The sequence below is a fragment of the Nerophis lumbriciformis genome, linkage group LG12, assembly GCF_033978685.3.
Source record: "Nerophis lumbriciformis linkage group LG12, RoL_Nlum_v2.1, whole genome shotgun sequence".
In the NCBI taxonomy this organism is placed as follows: domain Eukaryota; kingdom Metazoa; phylum Chordata; class Actinopteri; order Syngnathiformes; family Syngnathidae; genus Nerophis; species Nerophis lumbriciformis.
Window position 1 is genome coordinate 25,947,181 of NC_084559.2, and position 26,106 is coordinate 25,973,286.

At 40.3% G+C, this 26,106-nt stretch overlaps 1 protein-coding gene across 1 annotated transcript in view; it reads left to right on the top strand.

The window, feature by feature from the left end:
• Positions 1 to 26,106, top strand: part of snrnp200 (small nuclear ribonucleoprotein 200 (U5)) — a 26,876-nt gene continuing 770 nt past the window's right edge. Inside the window, exons 1-42 of the mRNA XM_061986199.1 lie at positions 1 to 305; positions 514 to 677; positions 5,671 to 5,842; positions 5,933 to 6,125; positions 6,203 to 6,258; positions 6,327 to 6,425; positions 6,503 to 6,655; positions 6,736 to 6,835; positions 6,960 to 7,096; positions 7,176 to 7,253; positions 7,438 to 7,611; positions 7,709 to 7,846; positions 7,952 to 8,107; positions 8,185 to 8,355; positions 8,478 to 8,671; positions 9,763 to 9,886; positions 9,986 to 10,135; positions 10,221 to 10,463; positions 10,541 to 10,729; positions 10,825 to 11,022; positions 11,098 to 11,250; positions 11,327 to 11,407; positions 12,755 to 12,838; positions 12,994 to 13,100; positions 13,172 to 13,290; positions 13,362 to 13,516; positions 14,164 to 14,353; positions 14,427 to 14,600; positions 14,691 to 14,851; positions 14,930 to 15,157; positions 16,135 to 16,326; positions 16,418 to 16,596; positions 16,671 to 16,822; positions 16,912 to 17,020; positions 19,029 to 19,137; positions 19,221 to 19,410; positions 19,488 to 19,652; positions 19,725 to 19,846; positions 19,922 to 20,065; positions 23,239 to 23,415; positions 23,481 to 23,641; positions 23,772 to 23,853. Of these exons, the coding sequence (XP_061842183.1) occupies positions 261 to 305; positions 514 to 677; positions 5,671 to 5,842; positions 5,933 to 6,125; positions 6,203 to 6,258; positions 6,327 to 6,425; positions 6,503 to 6,655; positions 6,736 to 6,835; positions 6,960 to 7,096; positions 7,176 to 7,253; positions 7,438 to 7,611; positions 7,709 to 7,846; positions 7,952 to 8,107; positions 8,185 to 8,355; positions 8,478 to 8,671; positions 9,763 to 9,886; positions 9,986 to 10,135; positions 10,221 to 10,463; positions 10,541 to 10,729; positions 10,825 to 11,022; positions 11,098 to 11,250; positions 11,327 to 11,407; positions 12,755 to 12,838; positions 12,994 to 13,100; positions 13,172 to 13,290; positions 13,362 to 13,516; positions 14,164 to 14,353; positions 14,427 to 14,600; positions 14,691 to 14,851; positions 14,930 to 15,157; positions 16,135 to 16,326; positions 16,418 to 16,596; positions 16,671 to 16,822; positions 16,912 to 17,020; positions 19,029 to 19,137; positions 19,221 to 19,410; positions 19,488 to 19,652; positions 19,725 to 19,846; positions 19,922 to 20,065; positions 23,239 to 23,415; positions 23,481 to 23,641; positions 23,772 to 23,853 (6,168 nt within the window). The 5' untranslated portion in view covers positions 1 to 260. The remainder of the gene's footprint in view (positions 306 to 513; positions 678 to 5,670; positions 5,843 to 5,932; positions 6,126 to 6,202; positions 6,259 to 6,326; positions 6,426 to 6,502; positions 6,656 to 6,735; positions 6,836 to 6,959; positions 7,097 to 7,175; positions 7,254 to 7,437; positions 7,612 to 7,708; positions 7,847 to 7,951; positions 8,108 to 8,184; positions 8,356 to 8,477; positions 8,672 to 9,762; positions 9,887 to 9,985; positions 10,136 to 10,220; positions 10,464 to 10,540; positions 10,730 to 10,824; positions 11,023 to 11,097; positions 11,251 to 11,326; positions 11,408 to 12,754; positions 12,839 to 12,993; positions 13,101 to 13,171; positions 13,291 to 13,361; positions 13,517 to 14,163; positions 14,354 to 14,426; positions 14,601 to 14,690; positions 14,852 to 14,929; positions 15,158 to 16,134; positions 16,327 to 16,417; positions 16,597 to 16,670; positions 16,823 to 16,911; positions 17,021 to 19,028; positions 19,138 to 19,220; positions 19,411 to 19,487; positions 19,653 to 19,724; positions 19,847 to 19,921; positions 20,066 to 23,238; positions 23,416 to 23,480; positions 23,642 to 23,771; positions 23,854 to 26,106) is intronic.

The following is a 26,106-nucleotide window of genomic DNA, read 5'->3' on the forward strand; positions in this document are numbered from 1 at the left end:
TCTGACACCGGAAACGAAAACAGCGGAAGTGGCAAGTAGTCGGGCGCTCGTGCTAGCAGTGCTATTGTAACGTAAGAGGAACGCGTTTCGCTTAAATCAAACTTGAATATTTGCTCAAACTCTAATGATAAGCAGCTGAGCCATGCACCGATGATACCTGCGTCGACTTTCAAAAACAGCGTTGGACGAGTTTTGTGAACATTTTGAGCCTCTAACACGGCAGTTTTTAAGTGCGCTAAAGCTAGGAGAAAAGTCGCACCATGGCGGATGTGACCGCTCGTAGTCTTCAGTATGAGTACAAGGCGGTGAGTATTTTTTTATTATCGATTATCATACTAATTAGGATTTTTATAGTTAATCACCTTCTTTTGCAAAATGGTACATTGATAGCATGTTGTTTTATGATTTACGTCAGTGTTTGTTAGCATGCTCATAAGCGTCGAGCCGCCGTAGGTCCATTGTACATGCTTGTATTACAGTAACCGTGTGGAGTTTGTTTGTTTTCAACTCTAGAACTCTAACTTGGTGCTGCAAGCCGATCGGTCCCTTATCGACCGCACACGGAGAGATGAACCCACGGGAGAGGTGCTGTCCCTGGTGGGGAAGCTGGAGGGGACAAAAATGGGAGACAAAGCTCAGAGGACCAAACCACAAAAACTGGAGGAGAGACGAGACAAGTGAGTATTGTCCTATCACATACCTTCACATCATTCCAACCTCCATCCATCCATTTTTCTACCACTTGTCCCTTTTGGGGTCGCGGGGGGGTGCCGGAGCCTATCTCAGCTGCATTCGGGCGGAAGGCGGCGTACACCCCGGACAAGTCGCCACCTCATCACCATACTTGCCAACCTTGAGACCTCCGAATACGGGGGGGTGTATATTGTAGCGTCCCTGAAGAGTTAGGGCTGCAACTAACGATTAATTTGATAATCGATTAATCTGTCGATTATTACTTCAATTAATTGGATAAAAGAGACAAACTACATTTCTATCCTTTCCAGTATTTTATTGGGAAAAAAACAGCATACTGGCGCCACATATGTTCTTTCAACTCCAAGAAATTTTTTTTTTTTTCGTTTTTTTTCTAAGTACAAAAACAAAATTTCTTGGATTTTTTTCTAAGTACCCTAACGAGAGAGGCTAAAAAGCACCTCTTTTTACCTACCGTATTTTCCGCACCATAAGGCGCCCTGGGTTATAAGCCGCGCCTTCGATGAACGGCATATTTCAAAACTTTGTCCACCTATAAGCCGCCCCGTGTTGTAAGCCACATCTAACTGCGCTAAAGGAATGTCAAAAAAACAGTCAGATAGGTCAGTCAAACTTTAATAATATATTAAAACCAGCGTGATGTGGGCGCGCATGGAATCGTATATCAACATGGACAGAGCTGCGTGAAAAAAGCCACCCGGCCTCTTCGCGTAAACTTAAACTTACCTTAACCACTCGCTCATCTTTTCTTCATCCATCCCTTCGAGTTAGCTTTTATGATGACGCCGGCTGGAAAGGTCTCTTTTGGCAAGGTCTTCCTTTTGAATATCACCATGGGTGGAAGTTTCTGGCCATTAGCATGGCAAGCTAGAACCACAGTGAAGGATGACTTCTCATTCCCTGTGGTGCGAATATTCACCGTACGTGCTCCCGTTGTATCCACAGTGCGGTTCACAGGAATATCAGTTGCTGTGAAATAGTAATCCGTGTGCGGATGGAGAGATTGCGTCTTTTCATGAACCGGATCCCTGTCGCTTAGTAGGAGCCATTTTGTGGTCTTTACAGATGTAAACACACAAAGGAAATGAAACGTACGGTAATATCCGCGCGCTTTTTCTTCTTCTACGCGGGCGGGTGGTTGCTTACAGTAGAAGAAGAAGCGCTTCCTGTTCTATGGGGGCGGGTGCTTACCTTGGCGGTTGCTTGCGTAGAAGAAGAAGCGCTTCCTGTTCTACCGGGAAAAAAGATGGCGGCTGTTTACCGAAGTTGCGAGACCGAAACTTTATGAAAATGAATCTTAATATTAATCCATATATAAAGCGCACCGGGTTATAAGGCGCACTGTCAGCTTTTGAGAAAATTTGTGGTTTTTAGGTGCGCCTTATAGTGCGGAAAATACGGTACTCTCGTTTTTGTACTTAGAAAAAAACCAACTCATCCCTCCCATGCATTTCAATGGGATTTTATTTTTTGACTGGGATTTTTTCTAAGTACAAAAACGAGAGAGGCTTAACTTTTTACCTTCTCTCGATTTTGTCGTTTTTTTCCTGGTCGACCAAAACACCACCATCACGTTAGTAGGTGCACCATGTCTCGACAGGCTGAAATCACAGGGAAAGTGAGCTATTTTGGGACACAATTATGGTGTTACGGTTACAAAAATGCACACTTTTGACACCCCTGCTATAGATAATAAAAATTATACCTGATAAATGTATCGATAAAATGCAGAGCCTGACGACGCATGCACGTTTATCACAACTCTCTCGCTCTCTTTGTGTCTGCCCCTCCCTCACGAATGCTGCTGCGCACCTTCACAATTTGTTTTGTTTTTAACCTTCTTAACCCTGAACGTATATTGAAAATACACGCAACCCTAATTCAAAATGCCGGACATTTGAGGCATTTAAGAAACTCCGCCCTGACAGCTCCGCAAAAGAGGACATGTCCGATGAAAAGAGGACGTATGGTCAGTCTATCCTAGCCCGCATTTTGAGTATTGTTTACACAACGTGCAGTACGCTACTTAATATGTCCGTGTGGAAACTCGTTCGGTACACTTCCGCACCGAAACGAAACCCCGTACCGAAACAGTTCGATACAAATACACGTACCGTTACACCCCCGTTATTTTGATTATTGTTTCTCAGCTGTTTGTAAATGTTGCAGTTTAAAAATTAAAGGTTAAAAAAAAAACGTAGCCTCTGCGCATGCGCATAGCATAGATCCAACAAATCGATGACTAAATTAATCGCCAACTATTGTTATAATCGATTAGTTGTTGCAGCCCTAGCTGCAAGGGGTTCTGGGTATTTGTTCTGTTGTGTTACGGTGCGGATGTTCTCCCGAAATGTGTTTGTCATTCTTGTTTGGTGTGGGTTCACAGTGTGGCGCGTATTTGTAACAGTGTTAAAGTTGTTCATACGGCCACCCTCGGTGTGACCTGTATGGCTGTTGATCAAGTATTCCTTGCATTCACTTGTGTGTGTGTGTGTGTGTGTAAAAGCCGCACATATTATGTGACTGAGCTGGCACGCTGTTTGTATGGAGGATAAGCGGACGTGACGACAGGTTGTAAAGGACGCTAAAGGCAGTGCCTTTAAAACACGCCCCCAATATTGTTGTCCAGGTGGAAATTCGGGAGAATGGTTGCCCCGGGAAATTTTCGTGCGGGGCACTGAAATTTGGGAGTCTCCCGTAGGGCTGCAACAACTAATTGATTAAAATTGATTATAAAAATAGTTGGCGATTAATTTAGTCATCGGTTCGTTGGATCTATGCTATGCGCAGAGGCAAAAATTTTTTTTTTTTTTTTTTTTTTAATAAACCTTTATTAATAAACTGCAACATGTACAAACAGCTGAGAAACAATAATCAAAATAAGTATGGTGCCAGTATGCTGGTTTTTTTGTTCTATAAAATACTGGAAAAGATAGATATGTAGTTTGTCTCTTTTATCCGATTATTAATCGAAGTAATAATCGACAGATTAATCGATTAGCAAATCAATCGTTAGTTGCAGCCCTAGTCTCCCGGGAGGGTTGGAAAGTATGCTCATCACAGGGCCAACACAGATAGACAGACAACATTCACACTCACATTCACACAGTAGGGCCAATTTAGTGTTGCCAATCAACCTATCCCCAGGTGCATGTTTTTGGAGGTGGGAGGAAGCCGGAGTACCCGGAGGGAACCCACTTAGTCACGGGGAGAACATGTAAACTCCACACAGAAAGATCCAGAGCCCAGGATTGAACTCAGGACCTTCGTATTGTGAGGCACATGCACTAACCCTGCAATTCATATATATTCCATCCATCCATTTTCTACCAGATGTCCCTTTCGGGGTCGCGGGGGATGCTGGAGCCTATCTCAGCTGCATTACCAGTTGTTAAATATGTTGTTTGCCAACGAGCAGCAAGCGTTTAATCCCACCCTCTTCCTGGTACATATATGTCAGATACACCCCACTACTACTACACAGAAATTGGTCAATGTTATATTGCCAAAGCATCATTTAGAGAAGTTTGTGATCTCCCTCACCTGTTTAGCAGCAAAATAGCAACCATATAATCTGTTTTTAAATCCTTTTGTTCTGAAAGATGTCTTTCGTAAATCTGCACATGCGATGAATTGATTAACGTGGACCCCGACTGAAACAAGTTGAAAAACTTATTCGGGTGTTACCATTTCGTGGTCAATTGTACGGAATATGTACTGTACTCTGCAATATACTAATAAAAGTCTCAATCAAAATGAATGTTTGCGGAGACAGCCAAGACCGCTATTCGCTTTATTCTGGCCACGTTTTTTTATAACTAAGTTTGAAGGTCCCATAGCGTCCAGATGACCGAAATTTCACTAACACATTCTTTTAATGTATTTGTTGCTCATGAAAATAAATATGGGAGTACTTTCTCATATCATCACTTAGTTTTTGAGTAATCATTAGACAACTTACAGTATTTGGAACGCCTGACTACATCTACACAACTGGCGCTCATATTCCCTATTATTTTTGCCACTTAATTGAATGTTTTTTTGCCTGTAGTTCAGGATTACTTCAAAACTGATATGATTAACATTATCAGCAAAAAAAATACAATTAAGAATTGCCATTTCCAGACTTTCCTGCTCTTCCATCTCTTCTTTTATAGACACCATATGCTGTCTTTCTTCAATTTCTTTCAGCATTTTCCCAAGCATCTTAAGGAAAACGTCATTACAAAAGGATGCAAAATACAATACTGTACTAGCAGCTTGCCGTCCACGCTTTCCTCATATTTAAATAATTTGGAAATGTATGCCTCCTTCTTTAGTTCTATTGCTACAACCGGCTACAATGCACATTGAATAATTACTTCAAATTCTGCGCAAAAATAACATAATTCAGGACGATGATGCTACCAAAAGACATACTACGTATTAGGAAATTGCTTCCAGTCTTCTGTAGGTGACGTGAGCTGGCTAGTGCGCATGCCTGCCATCATTTTGGAGCTAAAAGTGGGCCTTCCAAAATGTGCTGAAACTTGTTAGAAAACTAGCCTAAAATCCCTACTTTTCTATTTTAGGGGAAATGTACCTATATACATCCTTTTTAGTTCCAGAGCTATGAAATAAGTGCCAATGTTGTCGGCATTAGAGGGGTCCTTTAACTAGACATTTCTTTGTTAAATCTATTCTTTTAAAACACTATTAGTAAGATGCAAGCCGTTGGTGGTGGTCTTTTTTGTTGTTGTAAAAATGGAACCCATTAAATGCAATGCTTTTTGTTTTTTGTAAATTATTACTGTACTTAAAGTAGTTTAAATATTGAGTTGACTGTGGCAGAATGCATTTCTCTTACTTAAAATGAGTCTGTAAAATAAAAAAAAATCTTAATATGAGAGTATATTAATTGTGTTGTTGTATTTCAGTGGCATCAAATTAATTATTTTAATTATTCTGTTTAAATAGGAGGCGTAAAAGAGATGAAGACAGACATGATATCAACAAAATGAAGGGCTTTACTCTTTTGTCAGAAGGTATTGACGAAATGGTGGGTATTGTATACAAGCCCAAAACCAAAGAAACCAGAGAGACTTATGAGGTTTTGCTCAGCTTCATCCATGCTGCTCTGGGAGATCAGGTTGGTGAACGCTACTACAACTTTGTAACCTAATTTGTTTGGAATCTCTCTCTGAAAAAATACCATGACGTTATTGTTGTTTATGTATAGCCACGTGATATTCTGTGTGGAGCAGCGGATGAAGTCTTGGCTGTGTTAAAGAATGATAAGATGAGGGACAAAGAGAGGCGCCGTGAGGTGGAGCAGCTTCTTGGACCTGCTGATGACACCCGCTACCACGTGCTGGTCAACCTGGGCAAGAAGATTACTGACTACGGGGGCGACAAGGACTTGCAGAATATGGGTAAGATCAAAATAGTTTGTCAACCAAAAAATACCTACCATTGTACTTACTCAAGTGGTCATTTTCTTTTTTCACAGATGAGAACATCAACGAAACATATGGCGTGAATGTCCAATTTGAATCGGACGAGGAGGTACATATGTCTTAGAGAGTATTTTGTGGAACCTCAGATTTGTAGCTTAACAGTTTCTTACGTTCAAGGAGGGTGATGAAGACTCGTGTGGAGAAGTACGTGACGAGCACTCGGATGACGACAGTGAAGGAGAGGAAGCTGATGTGGGCTGCACTCTTACAGCCAATGTAAGTACACACTGGGCTTTAAATGAGCTGTATTATTTACAAATAAATGCAACTCTTCACACCACACCCCCATTCAGCTCGGTGCCACAGGCGACGTGATGACCGTGAAAAAGAAGGATCTCCACCCGCGAGACATTGACGCCTTTTGGCTCCAGCGACAGCTCAGTCGCTTTTACGACGATGCTATCGTCTCTCAGAAGAAAGCTGACGAGGTTCTAGAAATCCTCAAGGTCAGTTAATTGCCTTTTTGATACCTATAGAATAGATTTTTGTATTTGCCAAACTGTTTTTTTTCTCTTATGTTCCTCAGACTGCCAGTGATGATAGAGAGTGTGAGAACCAGCTTGTGTTGCTTCTTGGTTTCAACACTTTTGATTTCATCAAAATTCTCCGCCAACATCGTCGCATGAGTAAGTCTATGTTGTAACAAGGAACTATAAACACCCTCACTTTAATGTATACATTGTCCTTGATAATATACTGTACTTCACTTGTTCTGTGTTCAGTTGTCTTTTATGTTTTTGCACCTCACAGTTCAATATTGTACGATGCTGGCAAGTGCTCAGAGTGAGGCAGAAAAAGAACGGATCATTGGAAAGATGGAGTCTGATGCGGAACTGTCAAAGATTCTGTACCAGCTGCAGGAGACGGAGAAGGAGGATATTATTCGTGTATGGTGGATGACTTTGTGTTTATTGGCACACTGCTTTTGCAAGTGATCATATCTCAATGAGCACATCTGCTTTGCAGGAAGAACGATCTCGCAGGGAGAGGGTGAGGAAGTCTCGTGTGGATGACATGGAAGCAATGGACACAGAACACGGAGAGGTGAATACCCAACATGGCTTATATAGCTGCAATACATTATGTAAGCAGGTTGACATTTTTGAGTATCTGTCGTTTTGAGCCAAACAAAGAGTGCTAGATTCACCATAGGGAAATGTGTGCATAGCTAAAGCTAGTATGTACATGTAAGTTGTTTATGACATTGACATCCATCCGTGTTCTGCAGACAGTTGCTCCACGACAACTGTTGGACCTTGAAGACTTAACCTTCACCCAGGGAAGTCATTTCATGGCCAACAAGCGGTGCCAGCTGCCTGATGGGTCTTTCCGCAAACAACGAAAAGGTTATGAAGAGGTGCACGTGCCCGCACTCAAACCCAAGCCCTTTGGTGACGACGAGGTTTGTTTTTCCTCCTCCAAATTCTTGTACTTACACATGCATAGCACCGAGGGGATGAGTGGACCTTAGCCTAATGTCTGCTCATTTGTTGAATTAGGTGCTTGTTTCCACTGAGAAGCTCCCCAAGTATGCACAGGAAGGCTTTAAGGATTTCAAAACCCTGAATCGCATCCAAAGCAAGCTGTTTAAAACCACCATGGAGACTGATGAGAACCTGCTTGTTTGTGCACCAACGGTGTGTTGAATTGATTGTATTCATTTACAACCATACATTTGTAGTTTGAAAAACTTGTGAAATAGTGCCTTGATGTCTATAACTGTGTTTTCATCGTTTATACAGGGAGCTGGTAAGACGAATGTTGCTCTAATGGCAATGCTTAGGGAAATTGGTAAACATATTAACATGGATGGAAGCATCAATATAAATGACTTCAAGATCATTTACATAGCACCCATGCGCTCCCTAGTACAGGAGATGGTGGGAAGCTTTAGTAAGGTAAGTCTCAAAGAGTGACTTATTTAATACTATCTGCAATGAAAAGCCTCTTATGTATACTGTAAATATCCTTTCAGCGATTAGAGAAGTACCGCATCAAGGTATCTGAGCTGACAGGAGACCACCAACTCTGCAAAGAGGAGATTAATGCCACCCAAATTATTGTCTGCACCCCTGAAAAATGGGACATCATTACCCGTAAAGGTGGTGAGCGTACCTACACCCAGCTTGTGCGACTCATCATCATTGTAAGTGCCATTTTCTTAATAAAAACAAACAGTGGGTAGTTGTAAAACAAATGGAAAAGTTATGAAGAAAACAATGTAGTTTGTTTGTTTGAAATGAAAAAAAAATGTGAATGCTTGTATAGGATGAAATCCACCTACTGCATGATGACCGTGGTCCTGTACTGGAGTCTCTGGTGGCAAGAACCATCCGCAATGTGGAGCTGACTCAGGAAGATGTGCGCCTGATTGGCCTCAGCGCCACACTGCCAAACTACGAAGACGTTGCCACCTGCCTGCGTGTTGATCCTGCCAAGGGACTCTTTTACTTCGACAACAGGTATGTTGGGCTCTGGCGATTCGTCCACTTAGTCGAAATCAACTAACATAAATACTGAGCGACCTCTCTTAAGTTAATATTAACTGCATTCTGGCAAAGAAACTGCATTTCTTACAAGTATTATTATCACTGGAGAACGAGGCAAAAAATATGACATCGAACAAGAAAGCAGCAAGCGACATTAAAACATGCCAACCGCAAATCAACAGTATATAATCGATTTAGTGGTTAGATCGATATTTTAAACTTTGATATTTATACTTTGCAAACTGAGCATGTTTTTAACAAGAATAAGAGGAAATGTTCTCCTACTTTTCATTTTAACTGGCGATGTTTTTTCGACTGATTAAAATTGTGATTAAAAATTGTAAAGCAAAATCATTCAGTGATCTTAAATATATTAAAGTAAAATGGATTAGGGTCGGTGTTTGTATGACCAATACTGCCCTTGTAAGTTCATAGTCTTGAATTGATGCTCAAATTTGTATTATGAACCACTATTTCACTCCCCAAAAACCTAGGGCATTTCATGGTTCCTTTTGCAGATTGCGTAGTCAATACCATCGCCTCACATATTGATGATTGGTATCGGAATTGGCAGCATAAACCCCGAAGCAGAACACCCGTCGATGCTCTTCGACGGGGAAGAGACGTCCAGCGTCATAGTTACAGAAAAAACACAAACAGGGTGCATTTTTAACTGTACAAATTAGAAATGGCTTTACACAGCAGCACTTCTGCAATCCACAAGCACTTAAAAAGGCATCAAGGGCGATTTTCCAGTATGACAGAGAAAGTAAAATGATTCTGTCAGTAATTTACCTTTTTATCCCCACCCAAACAACATGCATTCAAAGTTTATAGATACAAGAAAAGTGTACATTTTGGGATAATTTATTTGTAAAACCACTACACTAAAATGGTCAGATACAAAAATAAATAAAATCCCAGATTAATCAGTTGAATAACTGTTTCCTGCAGCCCTTCAGGGATGCCATGTAAAGATTAAATGTTTAGTTAAGACCCTTTTGTGGCTTGGGCCTTTAGACACATCTTCAGCAAACGGTAATATTGCGTTCCCTTCTGTCCAGTTTCCGACCAGTTCCCCTGGAGCAGACTTACGTGGGCATCACAGAGAGGAAGGCTATTAAACGTTTCCAGATCATGAATGAAATTGTCTATGAGAAGATAATGGAGCATGCTGGAAAGAATCAGGTAAGTGTGCATATGCTACCAGCTGAAAGTAACTAGTATGAACTACAATAATGTTAAATGGCATTTAGGAGACTTCTAACTCTTGCTTGTCTCTGCCAGGTCCTTGTATTTGTCCACTCTAGAAAAGAGACAGGAAAGACAGCTAGGGCCATAAGAGACATGTGCTTGGAGAAGGACACACTTGGTCTTTTCCTGCGAGAGGGCTCAGCCTCCACTGAAGTGTTGCGCACTGAAGCAGAACAATGCAAGGTGATGAGCCGGACAACTGCAACTAATTACTAATAAATGACACTTGCTGAATTCTGATGTCTTCAAATTGGTTTGTCTTTTACAGAACCTCGAGCTGAAGGATTTGCTACCTTACGGCTTTGCAATCCACCACGCCGGAATGACCAGAGTGGACCGTACGCTGGTGGAAGATCTGTTTGCTGATCGACACATTCAGGTTCTGGTGTCCACGGCAACTTTGGCTTGGGGTGTCAATCTGCCAGCACACACCGTCATCATCAAAGGTACACAAGTGTACAGTCCTGAGAAAGGCAGATGGACTGAACTCGGAGCCCTCGACATTTTGCAGGTCAGTGTAAAGAGCACGCAACGATGTAAAGTCCATTTTTACATGTCAATAACTTCATTGACTGTAACCGATTTCAGATGCTTGGTCGAGCTGGACGTCCTCAATATGACACCAAGGGAGAAGGAATCCTGATCACGTCCCATGGGGAACTGCAGTATTACCTGTCCCTGCTCAATCAGCAGCTGCCCATAGAGAGTCAGATGGTGGGAAAGCTTCCTGACATGCTCAATGCTGAGATTGTGCTTGGAAATATTCAGAATGTGAAGGTAAGCTGCTGTCATCAACCTCAGTGTTTAGTCATCAACTTGAGAATTTAAAACATAAGTTGCAACTTTTAAATGTTTTTTGTCTTATACTTTAGGATGCAGTGAATTGGCTCGGTTACACCTACCTCTACGTCCGAATGCTTCGCAACCCAACGCTGTATGGGGTCTCCCACGATGATCGTTCTGCAGACCCCCTGCTGGAGCGACGACGAACTGACCTGTTGCACACGGCTGCCAATGTACTGGACAAAAACACCCTCATCAAATATGACAAGAGAACTGGCAATTTCCAGGTATGTAGCTGTGTGTGTTTATTGTTCCATTTCATAAATACACAACTCTGAATTGGTCTCATTTTGTCTTTATAGGTGACAGATCTGGGCCGCATCGCCAGTCACTTCTACATTACTCATGACTCTGTTCAAACTTACAACCAACTGCTGAAACCAACCCTCAGTGAGATTGAACTCTTCCGTGTCTTTTCACTTTCCTCTGAGTTCAGGAACATCACTGTGAGAGAGGTATGATGGACGCAAAGATGTCAGGCTGATGTGGAAACATGCATATTTTCTCATTGGACTTCGGATTTATTTTTAGGAGGAGAAGTTGGAACTTCAGAAGCTTTTGGAGAGAGTTCCGATTCCAGTGAAGGAAAGCATCGAGGAGCCAAGCGCAAAGGTAGTTATTGTGACAATAACAATAATACAAGTGAAATGTTTATGCAATCCAATGTTGCCTACATTTCCAAAAAGCACTATGCATTACTTCTCTCCAAATGCATTTTAATTTACTAGCTTATTACTAGGGGTAGTGAGGGAAAAAATCGATTTACATCTGAATCACAATTATTTATTCTGATATTGAATCTTTTTTTTTTTAAGAGTTTATTTTCAACAAAAGTTTTATTTAGGCCATCTCTGCATTTACTTGCTGCGCTATACGTCATAGATCAGCTGCCAAGAGGAGCTTTTGTAACCTGTATCCCAGGAGTGTCCAAACTTTTTGACTTGGGTGTCGCATTTGGCTAACAAAATTTGTTGGTGAGCTGAAAGCTGACTGCAAGTACAGTATCTATATATAACATTGCTTTATATTACAATGTATTAATTTATGGATTTGTAATTAAAGATTATTATAATTGCATATTAAGGCTCAATTCGAATTCTCCCTCCTCCCCCTTGGCTCTAGCATTTAGTGCCATGGCGAAGTATTGCAAATAAAAGACAAACACAAAAAACACGGGAAACTGATGCTACAATGATGGCCCATGGGTTTTGCCTGGCAGGCACGTAAAATGAATGACTGAATGGCGCATTCTTTTGTTGCATAATTAGACATTAAAGTTTAGAAGATATGCAATAACATGCAGTACATTTTAAGCAAGAGAGATGCAGTATTTTATGGATACATTATGTGTAGGCTTCCACGGGCCACATAAAATGGGCCAGATTTGGGCCCCGGGCCTTGGGTTTGACACATTTGGATTAGATTATGGGCTTGATCAGAATCCTTTCCACTAGATTAACTTTTGTTTACATTACAAACCTTTACTTCTCTGTGTTTATGCTAGCGCCAGCAAAAACAAAGACAGTGAATGACCGACAAGAGACTTCATTATTTTTATTTTTTTATATTCTGCTATAGATGGCTCTAAAGGTTATGGGCACATTTTAATAACATTTTCACCCCGGCCGAGTCATACCAAAGACTATAAAAATGGGACCCATTGCCTCCCTGCTTGGCACTGAGCATCAAGGGTTGGAATTGGGGGTTAAGTCACCAAATGATTCCCGAGCGCGGCTACCGCTGCTGCTCACTGTTCCCCTCACCTCCCAGGAGGGGGACATGGGGATGGGTCAAATGCAGAGGTTAATTTCACCACACCTAGTGTGTGTGTTACTATCGTCAGGACTTTAACTTTTTAACTTTATTGGGAGGTAGGGCCTGGTGGAGGTCTGCGCTTTCTGAGTGATTTTCTTGCTTTTGTTTCTTTTTTACATTGGTTGTTTTGTCTTTTCCTAACAGATCAATGTGCTGCTTCAGGCTTTCATCTCTCAACTAAAACTTGAAGGCTTTGCCCTCATGGCAGACATGGTGTATGTGACACAGGTATGTAGCCAGATTACTTACTCAGTAAATGTTAACTCAACAAAATATAATTTAATGACATCCTATAACATGCTCTGATGTAGCTCCTGCATTGTTTTTTTGAGATCATTTGTATTTTCTTTTTTAAAACAAACAACGTTGACCACCTCTTGCAGAGTGCTGGAAGGTTGATGCGAGCTATATTTGAGATTGTTCTGAGCCGAGGATGGGCTCAACTGTCAGACAAGACCATGAATCTTTGCAAGATGATTGACAAGAGAATGTAAGTAAATTTTGTTTGGATTTGGTTTGCAAAGACAAGATTCTGAGGTTGTACATTTTGGTTTCGTTCAGGTGGCAGTCCATGTCCCCACTGCGACAGTTTAAGAAGTTGCCAGAAGAAGTAATCAAGAAGATCGAGAAGAAGAACTTCCCCTTTGAGCGTCTTTATGACCTCAACCACAATGAGATTGGTAAATTCCCCTCCTTCAAAATATTCCATTTATAGTTGGAACCATAGTAATCAATGCTTTTCTTTTTTCAGGGGAGCTTATCCGAATGCCAAAAATGGGGAAAACGATCCACAAATATGTCCACCAGTTCCCCAAACTAGACCTGGCTGTCCATCTGCAGCCCATCACCCGCTCCACTCTCAAAGTAGAGCTCACCATCACTCCTGACTTCCAGTGGGATGACAAGGTCAGTTATTAGAAATAACTAGTTGTACATTGGGGTGTCAAATTATTGTGTTAATTGCGATTAGTTAGTTATATTTAGCACATTGTTTTTTTTAATCCAATTTTAATCTCTAACGTTATTGTCTCTTGATAAACCCTATATCAGGATATCTATTACTCAGATGTCAGCATAGCTGCTTTGTCCTTAGTGACCTTCAAAAAGTGATGGCTTAATGTTATTTCATCTTCTCTTTTATGAAAAAGCATATAAACCTGTATCTATATTGTTTTGAAATATGTACATAGAAATACATTTTCTCTATGGTTTTCCAACAGTAATCAAGAAATTGAAACAAAACTACCATAAGGAAGAATAAATGAATAAAACATGTGCTAGGGATAACAAAAGAAAATAGATTTTAATAAATGGCTAAAATTGCCTCTGTTTTTAATCTGTTAAAAAAGCATCAAGACACTTTTTTGGTTTTATATCAAACATTTAACGTTAACAATAATGTAATTAAGTTAAATGAAAATACCTCAAATTGAGGGTTTTTCTCAGCATTTTTTAGGTGGGATTGAAAAATAATATAATAATTAACCGCTTATTTTTGTTAATCGCTGCACAACACTGGGAACTTTCCTAATACATTTGTTTGTGCGGTTTAGATTCATGGCTCATCAGAGGCTTTCTGGATCATGGTGGAGGACGTGGACAGTGAGGTCATCCTCCACCATGAGTACTTCTTGCTCAAAGCCAAGTATGCTCAGGACGAGCACCTTGTGACTTTCTTTGTCCCGGTATTCGAGCCTCTTCCCCCGCAGTACTTCATCCGTGTGGTTTCTGACCGCTGGCTCTGTAAGTGAAAGTCTTTTGTACAAACCTCTCCTCATTTCAAGCAATTTCGTTAATATATTTCTGATTAATTCAGCTTGTGAGACCCAGCTTCCAGTGTCGTTCCGCCACTTGATCCTCCCTGAGAAGTATCCCCCACCCACCGAGTTGCTGGACCTGCAGCCCCTACCTGTCACTGCCCTCAGGAACTCTTCCTTTGAGGCCCTCTACCAGAACAAGTTCCCCTTTTTCAACCCTATTCAAACGCAAGGTACACAATCTGAAAAATACAAACCTGTAACCGCTCCCTCCAGAGTGTATATAATTTACCAAAGAGAGTATTTCTGTGCCATCTGTCCAGTGTTCAATGCCCTGTACAACAGTGATGACAATGTGTTTGTGGGAGCGCCCACTGGCAGTGGAAAGACCATCTGTGCCGAGTTTGCCATTCTGAGGATGCTGCTTCACAATGCAGAAGGTCGCTGTGTCTACATCACCCCCATGGAGGCACTTGCAGAACAAGTATGATGTCACTGGGTTATCAAATCCACCAGCTTAAGTTCTGTGAATGTATGACTTCTTACATCGTCCTCTCATCAGGTGTTTGTCGACTGGCACCAAAAGTTCCAAGACATCCTTAACAAAAAGGTGGTGCTCCTGACAGGAGAAACCAGCACCGATCTGAAGTTGTTAGGAAAAGGAGACATTATTGTCAGCACGCCTGATAAATGGGACATCCTGTCTCGTCGCTGGAAACAAAGGAAGAATGTCCAGAATGTCAGTCTTTTCATCGTGGATGAGACACACCTCATTGGTGGAGAAAATGGGGTATGAATATTGTCAAATGAAACATTGAAGCCTCGCACAACATTCATCCTGCAGTGTTTCCCACAGATTGGCAAGCTATTTGTGTCTAGGAAGCGTGGCCAGGGCTATGTTAATATGACATTAATCAAATTGCATAATTGGCTTTGACACTTTTTTTAAAGGCAAAATAAAGTTATACATACAATACATTTAAAGACAAATATGTTATTATTAGATATATTTTTCTTGTTACATTATATAGTTTTGCTCTATTTTTCATTTGTTGCTGCTCATTTTATTACTACAATGTATCACAGGCTCTATTTTGTACACCCCTGGTTTATTTCTATATATTATTCTGCCCTGAATGTTGTGATTTAGTTTGGCAGATAGTTGAACAATCTTTTTAAATTGGAGATGAAAAACCTTTTTGAGGTCGTTAATTCATAGTATCTACAATAAAGTTGGTGTAAAACTAACCACACCAAGAAAAGTATATTAATTTACACATTAGGTGCACATGTCTCAATTGACAATACGGCTTGGTATAGACTGGGAAAAAAAGCAATGCAACTTTACAGGATAAGGGTTGGCTCCTATGCCGTTAGCTTAATGCTAACATACAATGGACGAGCTCATTGACAGGCTAATGAAAATTAGTATTGCAATCATTTTAAATTGGTACAAACGTTAAATGAGTATTTTAGCGTAACAAAATTGACATAAATCAGCAAATGCATTTTAACTTATTGGCGTATAGTCACCAAACTCTGTAAAAATGAATATATTGCCAACTTTGTACTTGCTACCTTGCTACCTGTTGCTCAAATCTCAAACTCTAATTTTATAACACATACTAGTCAAGGTTTTGTGGCACATGATTTACAAATATCACCTGTAAACTGAAATGTTACTTTATTGTACATTTTTATTTTTTACTTGTGGTGGACTGCCACAAATTAATAAAACTCTGTCCTGATTATCACCCTTTTCATTAGCCTGTGCTAGAGGTGATTTGCTCAAGGATGAGGTACATCTCCTCTCAGATTGAGCGGCCTATCCGCATTGTGGCCCTCAGTTCGTCTCTGTCAAACGCCAAAGACGTGGCCCACTGGCTGGGATGCAGCACCACAACCACATTCAACTTCCACCCCAACGTGAGGCCCGTGCCTCTGGAGCTGCACATCCAGGTGTGTAAATGTTATTCCAATGTCAAGTTCAACATAACAGTAAGTAGCACATTCAATGTCTTACTGAAAATTCTCCTTTTGGGTGTTTTAGGGCTTCAATGTGAGTCACACGCAGACTCGCCTGCTCTCAATGGCCAAGCCGGTGTATCATGCCATCATGAAACACTCTCCCTCCAAACCAGCCGTGGTGTTTGTGCCCTCCCGCAGACAGACTCGCCTCACAGCCATCGACATTCTCACATTCTGTGCTGCTGATGTGGTTCCTCAAAGGTCAGTGTGCACTCCTGTTGCTGCTGATGCCAGGTCACACCACAATACTTAGAGTAAATATTTGTTCCTTTTAGGTTTCTGCATTGCACTGAGACAGATATTGCTCCTTTCCTGGATAAAATAACTGATGCAACCCTTAAAGAGACTCTGGCCAACGGCGTGGGGTACATCCACGAGGGCCTGTCTGCAACTGAACGCAAAATAGTGGAGCAGCTCTTCAACTCGGGTATGATCCCTGATGCTCTTTTACAGCAATGGGTTAGATTGTGCAGATTGAATGGTTGATCATTCCTCTTCTGCCTATTTGTTTTCCAGGTGCCGTTCAGGTGGTGGTGTCATCTCGCTCCCTCTGCTGGGGCGTTAACATCTCTGCACATCTTGTCATCGTCATGGACACTCAGTACTATAATGGCATCATCCATTCGTAAGTGGAGTTGTCTGTTCTTTGTAGGGTTATTTGTGTGGAAGAAGCAGGTTTATTTAAAGGATACGCTATAGGCCTGGACAGATAACACATTTTGCTGAACGATATTTTTTTGTCAGTAAATTTTGAGACCAAATAATGTAATGTACATGTAACGTAATCATTTGGGATGTTCCGATCAGGGTTCTACTGTCGAATCCGATTGGCCGATACCAAAACCAATTAATACAAGTATTAACTGTAAATTAGGGGTGTGGGAAAAAATCCATTCGAATTCGAATCGCGATTCTCACGTTGTGCGATTCAGAATATATTCTCATTTTTAAAAAAACGATTTTTTTTTTTTTTTTTTTTCCCCCAACAAAACAATACACAGCAATACCATAACAATGCAATCCAATTCCAAAACCAAACCCGACCCAGCAACACTCAGAACTGCAATAAACAGAGCAATTGAGAGGAGACACAAACACGACACAGAACAAACCAAAAGTAGTGAAACACAAATAAATAAAATGAATATTATCAACAACAGTATCAATATTAGTTACAATTTCAACATAGCAGTGATTAAAAATCCCTCTGACATTATCATTAGACATTTATAAAAAATTTAAAAAAGAACAATAGTGTCACAGTAGCTTACACTTGCATCGCATCTCATAAGCTTGACAACACACTGTGTCCAATTTTTTCACAAAGATAAAATAAGTCATATTTTTGGTTGATTTAATAGTTAAAACAAATTTACATTATTGCAATCAGTTGATAAAACATTGTCCTTTACAATTATAAAAGCGTTTTACAAAAATCTACTACTCTGCTTGCATGTCAGCAGACTGGGGTAGATCCTGCTGAAATCCTATGTATTGAATGAATAGAGAATCGTTTTGAATCGGGAAAAAATCATTTTTTAATCGAGAATTGTGTTGAATTGGGAAGAAAAATCGATTTTGAATCGAATCGTGACCCCAAGAATCGATATTGAATCGAATCGTGGGACACCCAAAGATTCACAGCCCTACTGTAAATGTTTCGATTTATGTTGAGAGCCATTGACAGTTTAACAATATCAACACAATATTTAAACTAGATCCTTTTTCTATTTTTATTAAATCCACTTTTATGAGCAAAACAAAGTCAATAGTACACAATTACTAAACAAAAGCAAAAACAACTATCTACTAGTTTCAATCCTTTGGTTTTAGAACCTTAAAGTATTTCTTTTATGCAAGTAACCCTTTTAAGACGGAATAAACTGTTATTTCTCATTAATATTTTTTACCATTGTAATTGGAACGTCAAAAATGTTTCATTCTGATGGTTTGTTTTTGTGGCGGCACAATGGTAGATGTGCCTCACAATAAGAAGGTCCTGGGTTTGATCCCCAGGCTTGGGGTCTTTCTGTGTGAAGTTTGCATGTTCTCCCCGTGACTGCGTGGGTTCTCTCCACGGACTTCGGCTTCCCCCCACCTCCAAAGACATGCACCTGGGGATAGGTTAATTGGCAACACTAGAGTTGGCCCCAGTGTGTGAGTGTGGGTGTGAGTAATTGGTTGTCCATCTGTGCTGGCCCTGGGATGAGGTGGCGACTTGTCCAGGGTGTAGCCCGCCTTCCGCCCGAATGCAGCTGTTGTCATACAATAAACACACTCTGGTGCTCAGAGCAATGCATAGAGTGAACCCTCTTTCACCCTATCTGGAAGCAGCAGAAAACAAAAACTATCGATTTAGGCAAAGGTATTGAGTTTATATTAATTTGTCGTTCAATTAATATATTTTTTGACTATCTGCCCAGGACTAGTAAGGTAATCCACTAGCAGTTTGATGAGTTCCTAGAAATGTTGTAAAAAAAAAAAAAGTTGAAGGATTACCGTAATTCAGCAAATATTTAACTGATATTTTGGTATTGTGGTGCATGAGAGAATCTAGTGTATCATGCCTTTCTGCACAACAATATTTTCCTTTGATAGTTGTTTACATGTGTTCATTTCCATCATTCTTGCAGCTATGTGGACTATCCCATATATGATGTCCTCCAGATGGTAGGAAAAGCTAACAGACCCATTCTAGATGACGAGGGACGCTGTGTCATCATGTGTCAGGGCTCCAAGAAGGTATAACATCCTCTTTGGGTTTATTTTTTAGGGCGTTGAGAGGACAGCGATATAAAAACATGTCTCCTTGTGCTTATTCTTAGGATTTCTTCAAGAAGTTCCTCTACGAGCCGCTCCCTGTGGAGTCTCACTTGGACCACTGTCTCCATGACCACTTCAATGCAGAGATTGTCACCAAGACGGTGGAGAACAAGCAGGACGCGGTGGACTACCTGACTTGGACATTCCTGTACCGGCGTATGACCCAGAACCCCAACTACTACAATCTTCAAGGTAAAACATGAAACTATGCTGAATCAACAGAAAGTGGAGCATACTACTTCATTGGTCGTATGCTGACCTCATCACAGGCATGTCCCATCGCCACCTGTCTGATCACTTGTCCGAGCTGGTGGAGCACACGCTACATGACCTGGAGCAGTCCAAGTGCATCAGCATTGAGGACGAGATGGACGTGGCGCCACTCAACTTGGGCATGATCGCCGCCTACTACTACATCAACTACACCACCATCGGTCAGTGACAACATCTCCAAGTAGGCTTTGTTCCTGCACTCGTAGCTCAAGTGTTTTCTTTTCGTTTGGCAGAGCTGTTCAGCATGTCGCTCAACGCCAAGACCAAGATCCGTGGGTTAATCGAGATCATCTCCAACGCTGCCGAGTATAAGAACATTCCCATCAGGCATCATGAAGACATGCTTCTCCGACAGGTAAACACATCACACTCGCACCTTTTCAACTAGATGTTCACCTGTATCACAATGTCACATTGTCTCATTCGCCAGCTGGCCCAGAAGGTTCCCCACAAGCTGAACAACCCCAAATTCAACGACCCCCACGTGAAGACCAACCTGCTACTTCAGGCTCACCTCTCCAGGATGCAGCTGAGTGCTGAGCTGCAGTCGGACACTGAGGACATCCTGAGCAAGGTGTGGATGGAACATAGGATAATTGTTCACTTTTACAAACCGTAGTACCTCAATTTATATTGGTTCTGTGACGGAGCTCTTAACACAAAACACTTTTATATCAAATCAAATTAATTGAAATCAATTTGATTAGTGGTAATGCTTTTGTCCTTCTTGCGGCCCCTCCTTAGTGGAGTTGTTTGGGCGTTGTCCAATGAAACTGAAAGTTAACCGAAGCGTGTGTTTTAGACATGCGCACATTTTGTCCACTCTCGCTTCGTTTCATCCCAGGCACTTGAACAGAACAGAACAGAACAAAATGAATACACTGCAAAAAGTCAGTGTTCAAAAACAAGAAGAAAAAAATACAAAAATTAGGGGTATTTTATTTGAACTAAGCAAAATTATCTGCCAATAGAACAAGAACATTTGGCTTGTCAAGACTTTCCAAAACAAGTACAATTAGCTAAGCTCAATGAACCCAAAAATACCTTAAAATAAGTATATTCTCACTAATAACAAGTGCACTTTTCTTGGTAGAAAAATTTTTTTGACCTTTTTGCTCAATATTTTGAAAATATTCTTAAATTAAGTAAATGCTAGTGCCATTATCTTGACATAATGATATGCGCTATTTTTTCATGCTTGAAATAAGAAATTATTACTTTAAAAAAGTAGTTTTATACTTGTGAGTGTTGATGACACAGCTTTGTATCAGTTGATTTTCTAGTTTCAAGCATGTTTTACTCAATATAGGTCATAAGATCTCAGCAACAAGCTGTAATATCTTACTGAGATAATTTAGGACCAAAACCCTTAAAACAAGTAAAACACTCGAACATAAAATCTGCTTAGTGAGAAGAATTATCTTATCAGACAGAAAATAAGCAAATATCACCCTTATTTGAGATATTTAATCTTACTTAGATTTCAGTTTTTGCAGTGTAGAGTGTGACTCCCTGTGGATTCCACTCGCTTTAAGGTGGAAAATATGATTCCCCTAACACATGTAAAATGCCTCTTAAAAAAACAAAAACAACCTCTAGATTAAAAAATATTGTATACAAATTTGTGCTGTCAGATAAGAATTTTAATCACACTTTTGAATTTTGATAAATCATGATTAATCACCGGTTATTACTTGCGTGCATAATTCATATTAACTTAAAAAAAGAGCCCAATATTTGGACACAAATCCAATTTTGTTGTCACAATGTCATACAGGAACATTTAAAAACGGTTTACCTTATTGCGTGTCATTAAATGGCTCAAAACTTGATAACATTTTTATCTAAAATCCAAACGGGTTGTATTTTAAAGTGAAATTTGCCAGTGAACACAACGATTGGAGTCTCCCCACTTATCTTTGCATTGACCCGATAACTAACCATCCACAGTTGAGGTAAAGGAGCATGTACGGTCAAAATAAATTGCCTGATTAAGCTGCGTATATAGAGGATTAATGCAATATTTATTATTTGATTAACCACATGAGTTAACTTGTTTTTGACAGCCTTAAAATGTATTACTAACAAATACAGTATTATTTGAAGTCATGTAATAATAATGTACAGCATTTACTAAAGTGAGTTGACTTCCGAGGTATCTCCTTTCAGCTGCTTCTGTCAAGTACACCATCAGCAGATTTTCCATATTTTCATGGATAAATGTCTGCTGTTCAGATATTGTAACATTCTGAGCTGTTGTTAGACTCATTCTGCATCAGTGTGGTGCAGACTAGCATTGATGCGCTCAAATTGCTTCACCCAGTTAGCGACACTCCCTGTCATGTTTTTGATGATTTCTTTAATTCAATGAATATCATGAACTTCTTCTTATCACTGTCATGTCCATTCCTAGCTATAAGCTCATGCTTACTGTGACATTTGCTACACCAACTCATGTTTGGAACTAGAGATGTCTGATAACATCAGCCGATAAATGCTTTAAAATGTAATATCGGAAGTTATCGGTATCGGTTTCAAAAAGTAAAATTAATGACTTTTTAAAACGCTGCTCTACGGAGCGGTACATATCCGGTAATACACGGACAACAATATCGGGGGCGTGCCTTAAAGGCACTGCCTTTAGCGTCCTCTACAACCTGTCGTCACGTCCGCTTTTCCTCCAAAGAAACAGCGTGCCGGCCCAGTCACATGATATATGCGGCTGTTACACACACATAAGTGAATGCAAGGCATACTTGATCAACAGCCATACAGGTCACACCGAGGGCGGCCGTACAAACAACTTTAACACTGTTACAAATATGCGCCACACTGTGAACCCACACCAAACAAGAATGACAAACACATTTCGGGAGAACATCCGCACCGTAACACAACAGAACAAATACCCAGAACCCCTTGCAGCATTAACTCTTCCGGGACGCTACAATATACACCTCCGCTACCACCAAACCCCGCCCACCTCAACCCCTCATCTCCCGAATTCGGAGGTCTCAAGGTTGGCAAGTATGCTCTAGTATACTCTGGACTGAAGCTGTTTTTGTAGCTGTTTTGAGGCATGTTTTAAAAAAAATAATGCACTTTGTGAAAGTCAAAGTATAGTATTTCCCATAGTTGTAGTGGGTATCAGGATTATCTCAGGGAGAGCATGTCCAAAATTCCAAACTGCTGTTTTGAGGCAAAAATAATGCACTTTGTGACTTCAATAATAAATATGCCAGTGCCATGTTGGCACTTTTTTCCATAACTTGAGTTGAAGTTGTTCTCTTATTTTGGAAAACCTTGTTTTTGATTGATTGATTGAAACTTGTATTAGTAGATTGCACAGTACAATACATATTGCGTACAATTGATCCCTAAATGGTAACACCCCAATAAGTTTTTCAACTTGTTTAAGTCGGGGTCCACGTTAATCAATTCATGGTAAAGTTACATTGTTTAATGCATCCAGCGGGGCATCACAACAAAATTAGGCATAATAATGTGTTAATTCCACGACTGTATATATCGGTATCGGTTGATATCGGAATCGGTAATTAAGAGTTGGACAATATCGGCAAAAAAGCCATTATCGGACATCTCTATTTGTAACGCAAATGTTTGCTCGCAACTTAAAGCATAACAATCAGCCGAGAAACCGATCGTATCTCCAAACACTCTGAAGTTAAGGGAACCTCTGTACTTGGTGAACAACTCGACTAAGCTCCTGCGTCTTGTGTCTGTCAGGCCGTGCGTCTGATCCAGGCCTGCGTTGACGTGCTGTCCAGTAATGGCTGGCTGAGTCCTGCGCTGGCAGCTATGGAGTTGGCCCAGATGGTCACACAGGCCATGTGGTCCAAGGATTCCTACCTCAAACAGCTCCCGTTCTTCACTTCCGAGCACATCAAGCGCTGCACAGACAAGGTATTATTTTTCACACCATAATCATCAGACTAAATAGTACTGATCACATGATTGTTGACACTCAGGGTGTGGAGAGCATCTTCGACATCATGGAGATGGAAGATGAAGACAGAACTGCTTTGCTACAACTCTCTGACATTCAGATGGCTGACGTGGCTCGCTTCTGTAACCGCTACCCCAACATCGAGCTGTCTTACGAAGTTTCTGAAAAGGACAATGTCAAGAGGTTGGCTTTTAGACTTGGCATGACAACAGCACATGGTTTATCAGCAAAGGACTATATTGAATCCATTAGTATAAAACTGGACAATCATCATTACTTGACTTGAAGGCTTAACACTTTCCTTTATTCCCAGTGGCAGTCCAGTTCTGGTCCAGGTTCAGCTGGAGCGAGAGGAGGAGGTGACTGGGCCAGTCATTGCTCCTCTCTTCCCTCAGGTAGATTTTTTTTTTTTTTATTGTCCTTAATAACCCAGTGAGATCCAATGAATAAGAGCTGAAGGCAAGGTCAAGACCATCAGTATTCATTCATACTGAGGAATTAAATGATCGATTTCCTGAATACAAAACAACAGGGTTTGTCATTTGAAAAGTTTGTACCGTATTTTTCAGACTATAAGTCGCTCCGGAGTATAAGACGCACCGGCCGAAAATGCATAATAAAGAAAGAAAAAAACATATATAAATCGCACTGGAGTATAAGTCGCATTTTTGGGGGAAATTTATTTGATAAAACCCAACACCAAGAATAGACATTTGAAAGGCAATTTAAAATAAATAAAGAATAGTGAACAACAGGCTGAATAAGTGTACGTTATATGAGGCATAAATAACCAACTGAGAACGTGCCTGGTATGTTAACGTAACATATTATGGTAAGAGTCATTCAAATAACTATAACATATAGAACATGCTATACGTTTACCAAACAATCTGTCACTCCTAATCGCTAAATCCCATGAAATCTTATACGTCTAGTCTCTTACGTGAATGAGCTAAATAATATTATTTGATATTTTACGGTAATGTGTTAATAATTTCACACATAAGTCGCTCCTGAGTATAAATCGCACCCTCGGCCAACTATGAAAAAAACTGCGACTTATAGTCCGAAAAATACGGTATATAGAAGCAAATTTTTCCGTTGTAAACATGAATAATGGGTTCCAGCCTTGACAAACGTCCATATTTTAATAAAAGTTTTGACACTTTGAACACAATATGAAGTGCTATACAGTACTGTATATCAAACAAACATAACGAGGGGGTGATAGATCAACTTTCTATTTAATAACTAAGCCAAAACAAGAATAACAACGAGCTGAACTGTCTGCTTGTATGCAACAGCCCTGCCAACGCATTAATACTGTCGCTAGCCCTGAGGCCCACTCAGTTTGAAATAAAAAAATTCCTTAACTTTATCAACCAAGTCGCTACAATGATTAGGAATAAAAAATAAAAGCCACTTGACATTGTTGGTTAATCTTCTTGGTGTGGAGCAGGAAGGGTTAGGGATACGGAGAAGACTGTGGATACTTCCTCAATGTTTCAAACTACACATCACTTATCCATTGCTATCTTTGGACTCATGTTAATAAACAAGGCAAATGTGTGAAAAGTCTATAAAACACTCTAAAGGCACATAAAGTAGCTAAGAGCAGTGCTTGGATGATTAAAAAAAGGACTGGGGAGCAAATATCTCGCCCACAATGAATGTGCTGCCGGGCACAAAATGACTGCTCATGAGCAGCCATTTTGAGACAAGGTTTGACAAGGTTTGTACTCCAAAGTACATTTTTATTGAGTCTGTGGTTCGTAAATTATTAAATGAGGATTATTCCCTAATATTTGAGTTACCGTATTTTTCGGAGTATAAGTCGCACCGGCCGAAAATGCATAATAGAGAAGGAAAAAAACATATATAAGTCGCATTTTTGAGGCAAATTTATTTGATAAAACCCAACACCAAGAATACACATTTGAAAGGCAATTTAAAATAAATAAAGAATAGTGAACAACAGGCTGAATAAGTGTACGTTATATGAGGCATAAATAACCAACTGAGAACGTGCCTGGTATGTTAATGTAACATATTACGGTAAGAGTCATTCAAATAACTATAACATATAGAACATGCTATACGTTTACCAAACAATCTGTCACTCCTAATCGCTAAATCCCATGAAATCTTCCTCCCCAATGTCGCCTCTGGTATGTCCTTTCTTTCTGCTGCTCGATTGCCGTTCTCTGCTGCATATTTCACTACGTCCAGCTTGTAATCTGCAGTATATGATTTCCTTTTCGGTGCCATTTTTGTTCAGCCCTTCTCAGTTTTTATAAGTTACCGCCAATGTTGAAATGATCCATTTTCCTAGGTACGGACGTAGTAGCATGTAGCATCTTTTTTTTTTCACAATACACCACCATCATGACCCACAATGCACTTGTGCCATGACCCGCCCCCCGCATAATTTCTATTGGTTGACGTGTGTGTGACGATTGCTGACATTTGCTTCGTCTCTTCCGTGAATGAGCTAAATAATATTATTTGATATTTTACGGTAATGTGTTAATAATTTCAAACATAAGTCGCTCCGGAGTATAAGTCGCACCCCCGGCCAAACTATGAAAAAAACTGCGACTTATAATTAGAAAAATACGGTACTAAAACCCTTTTAAGATATACAATAT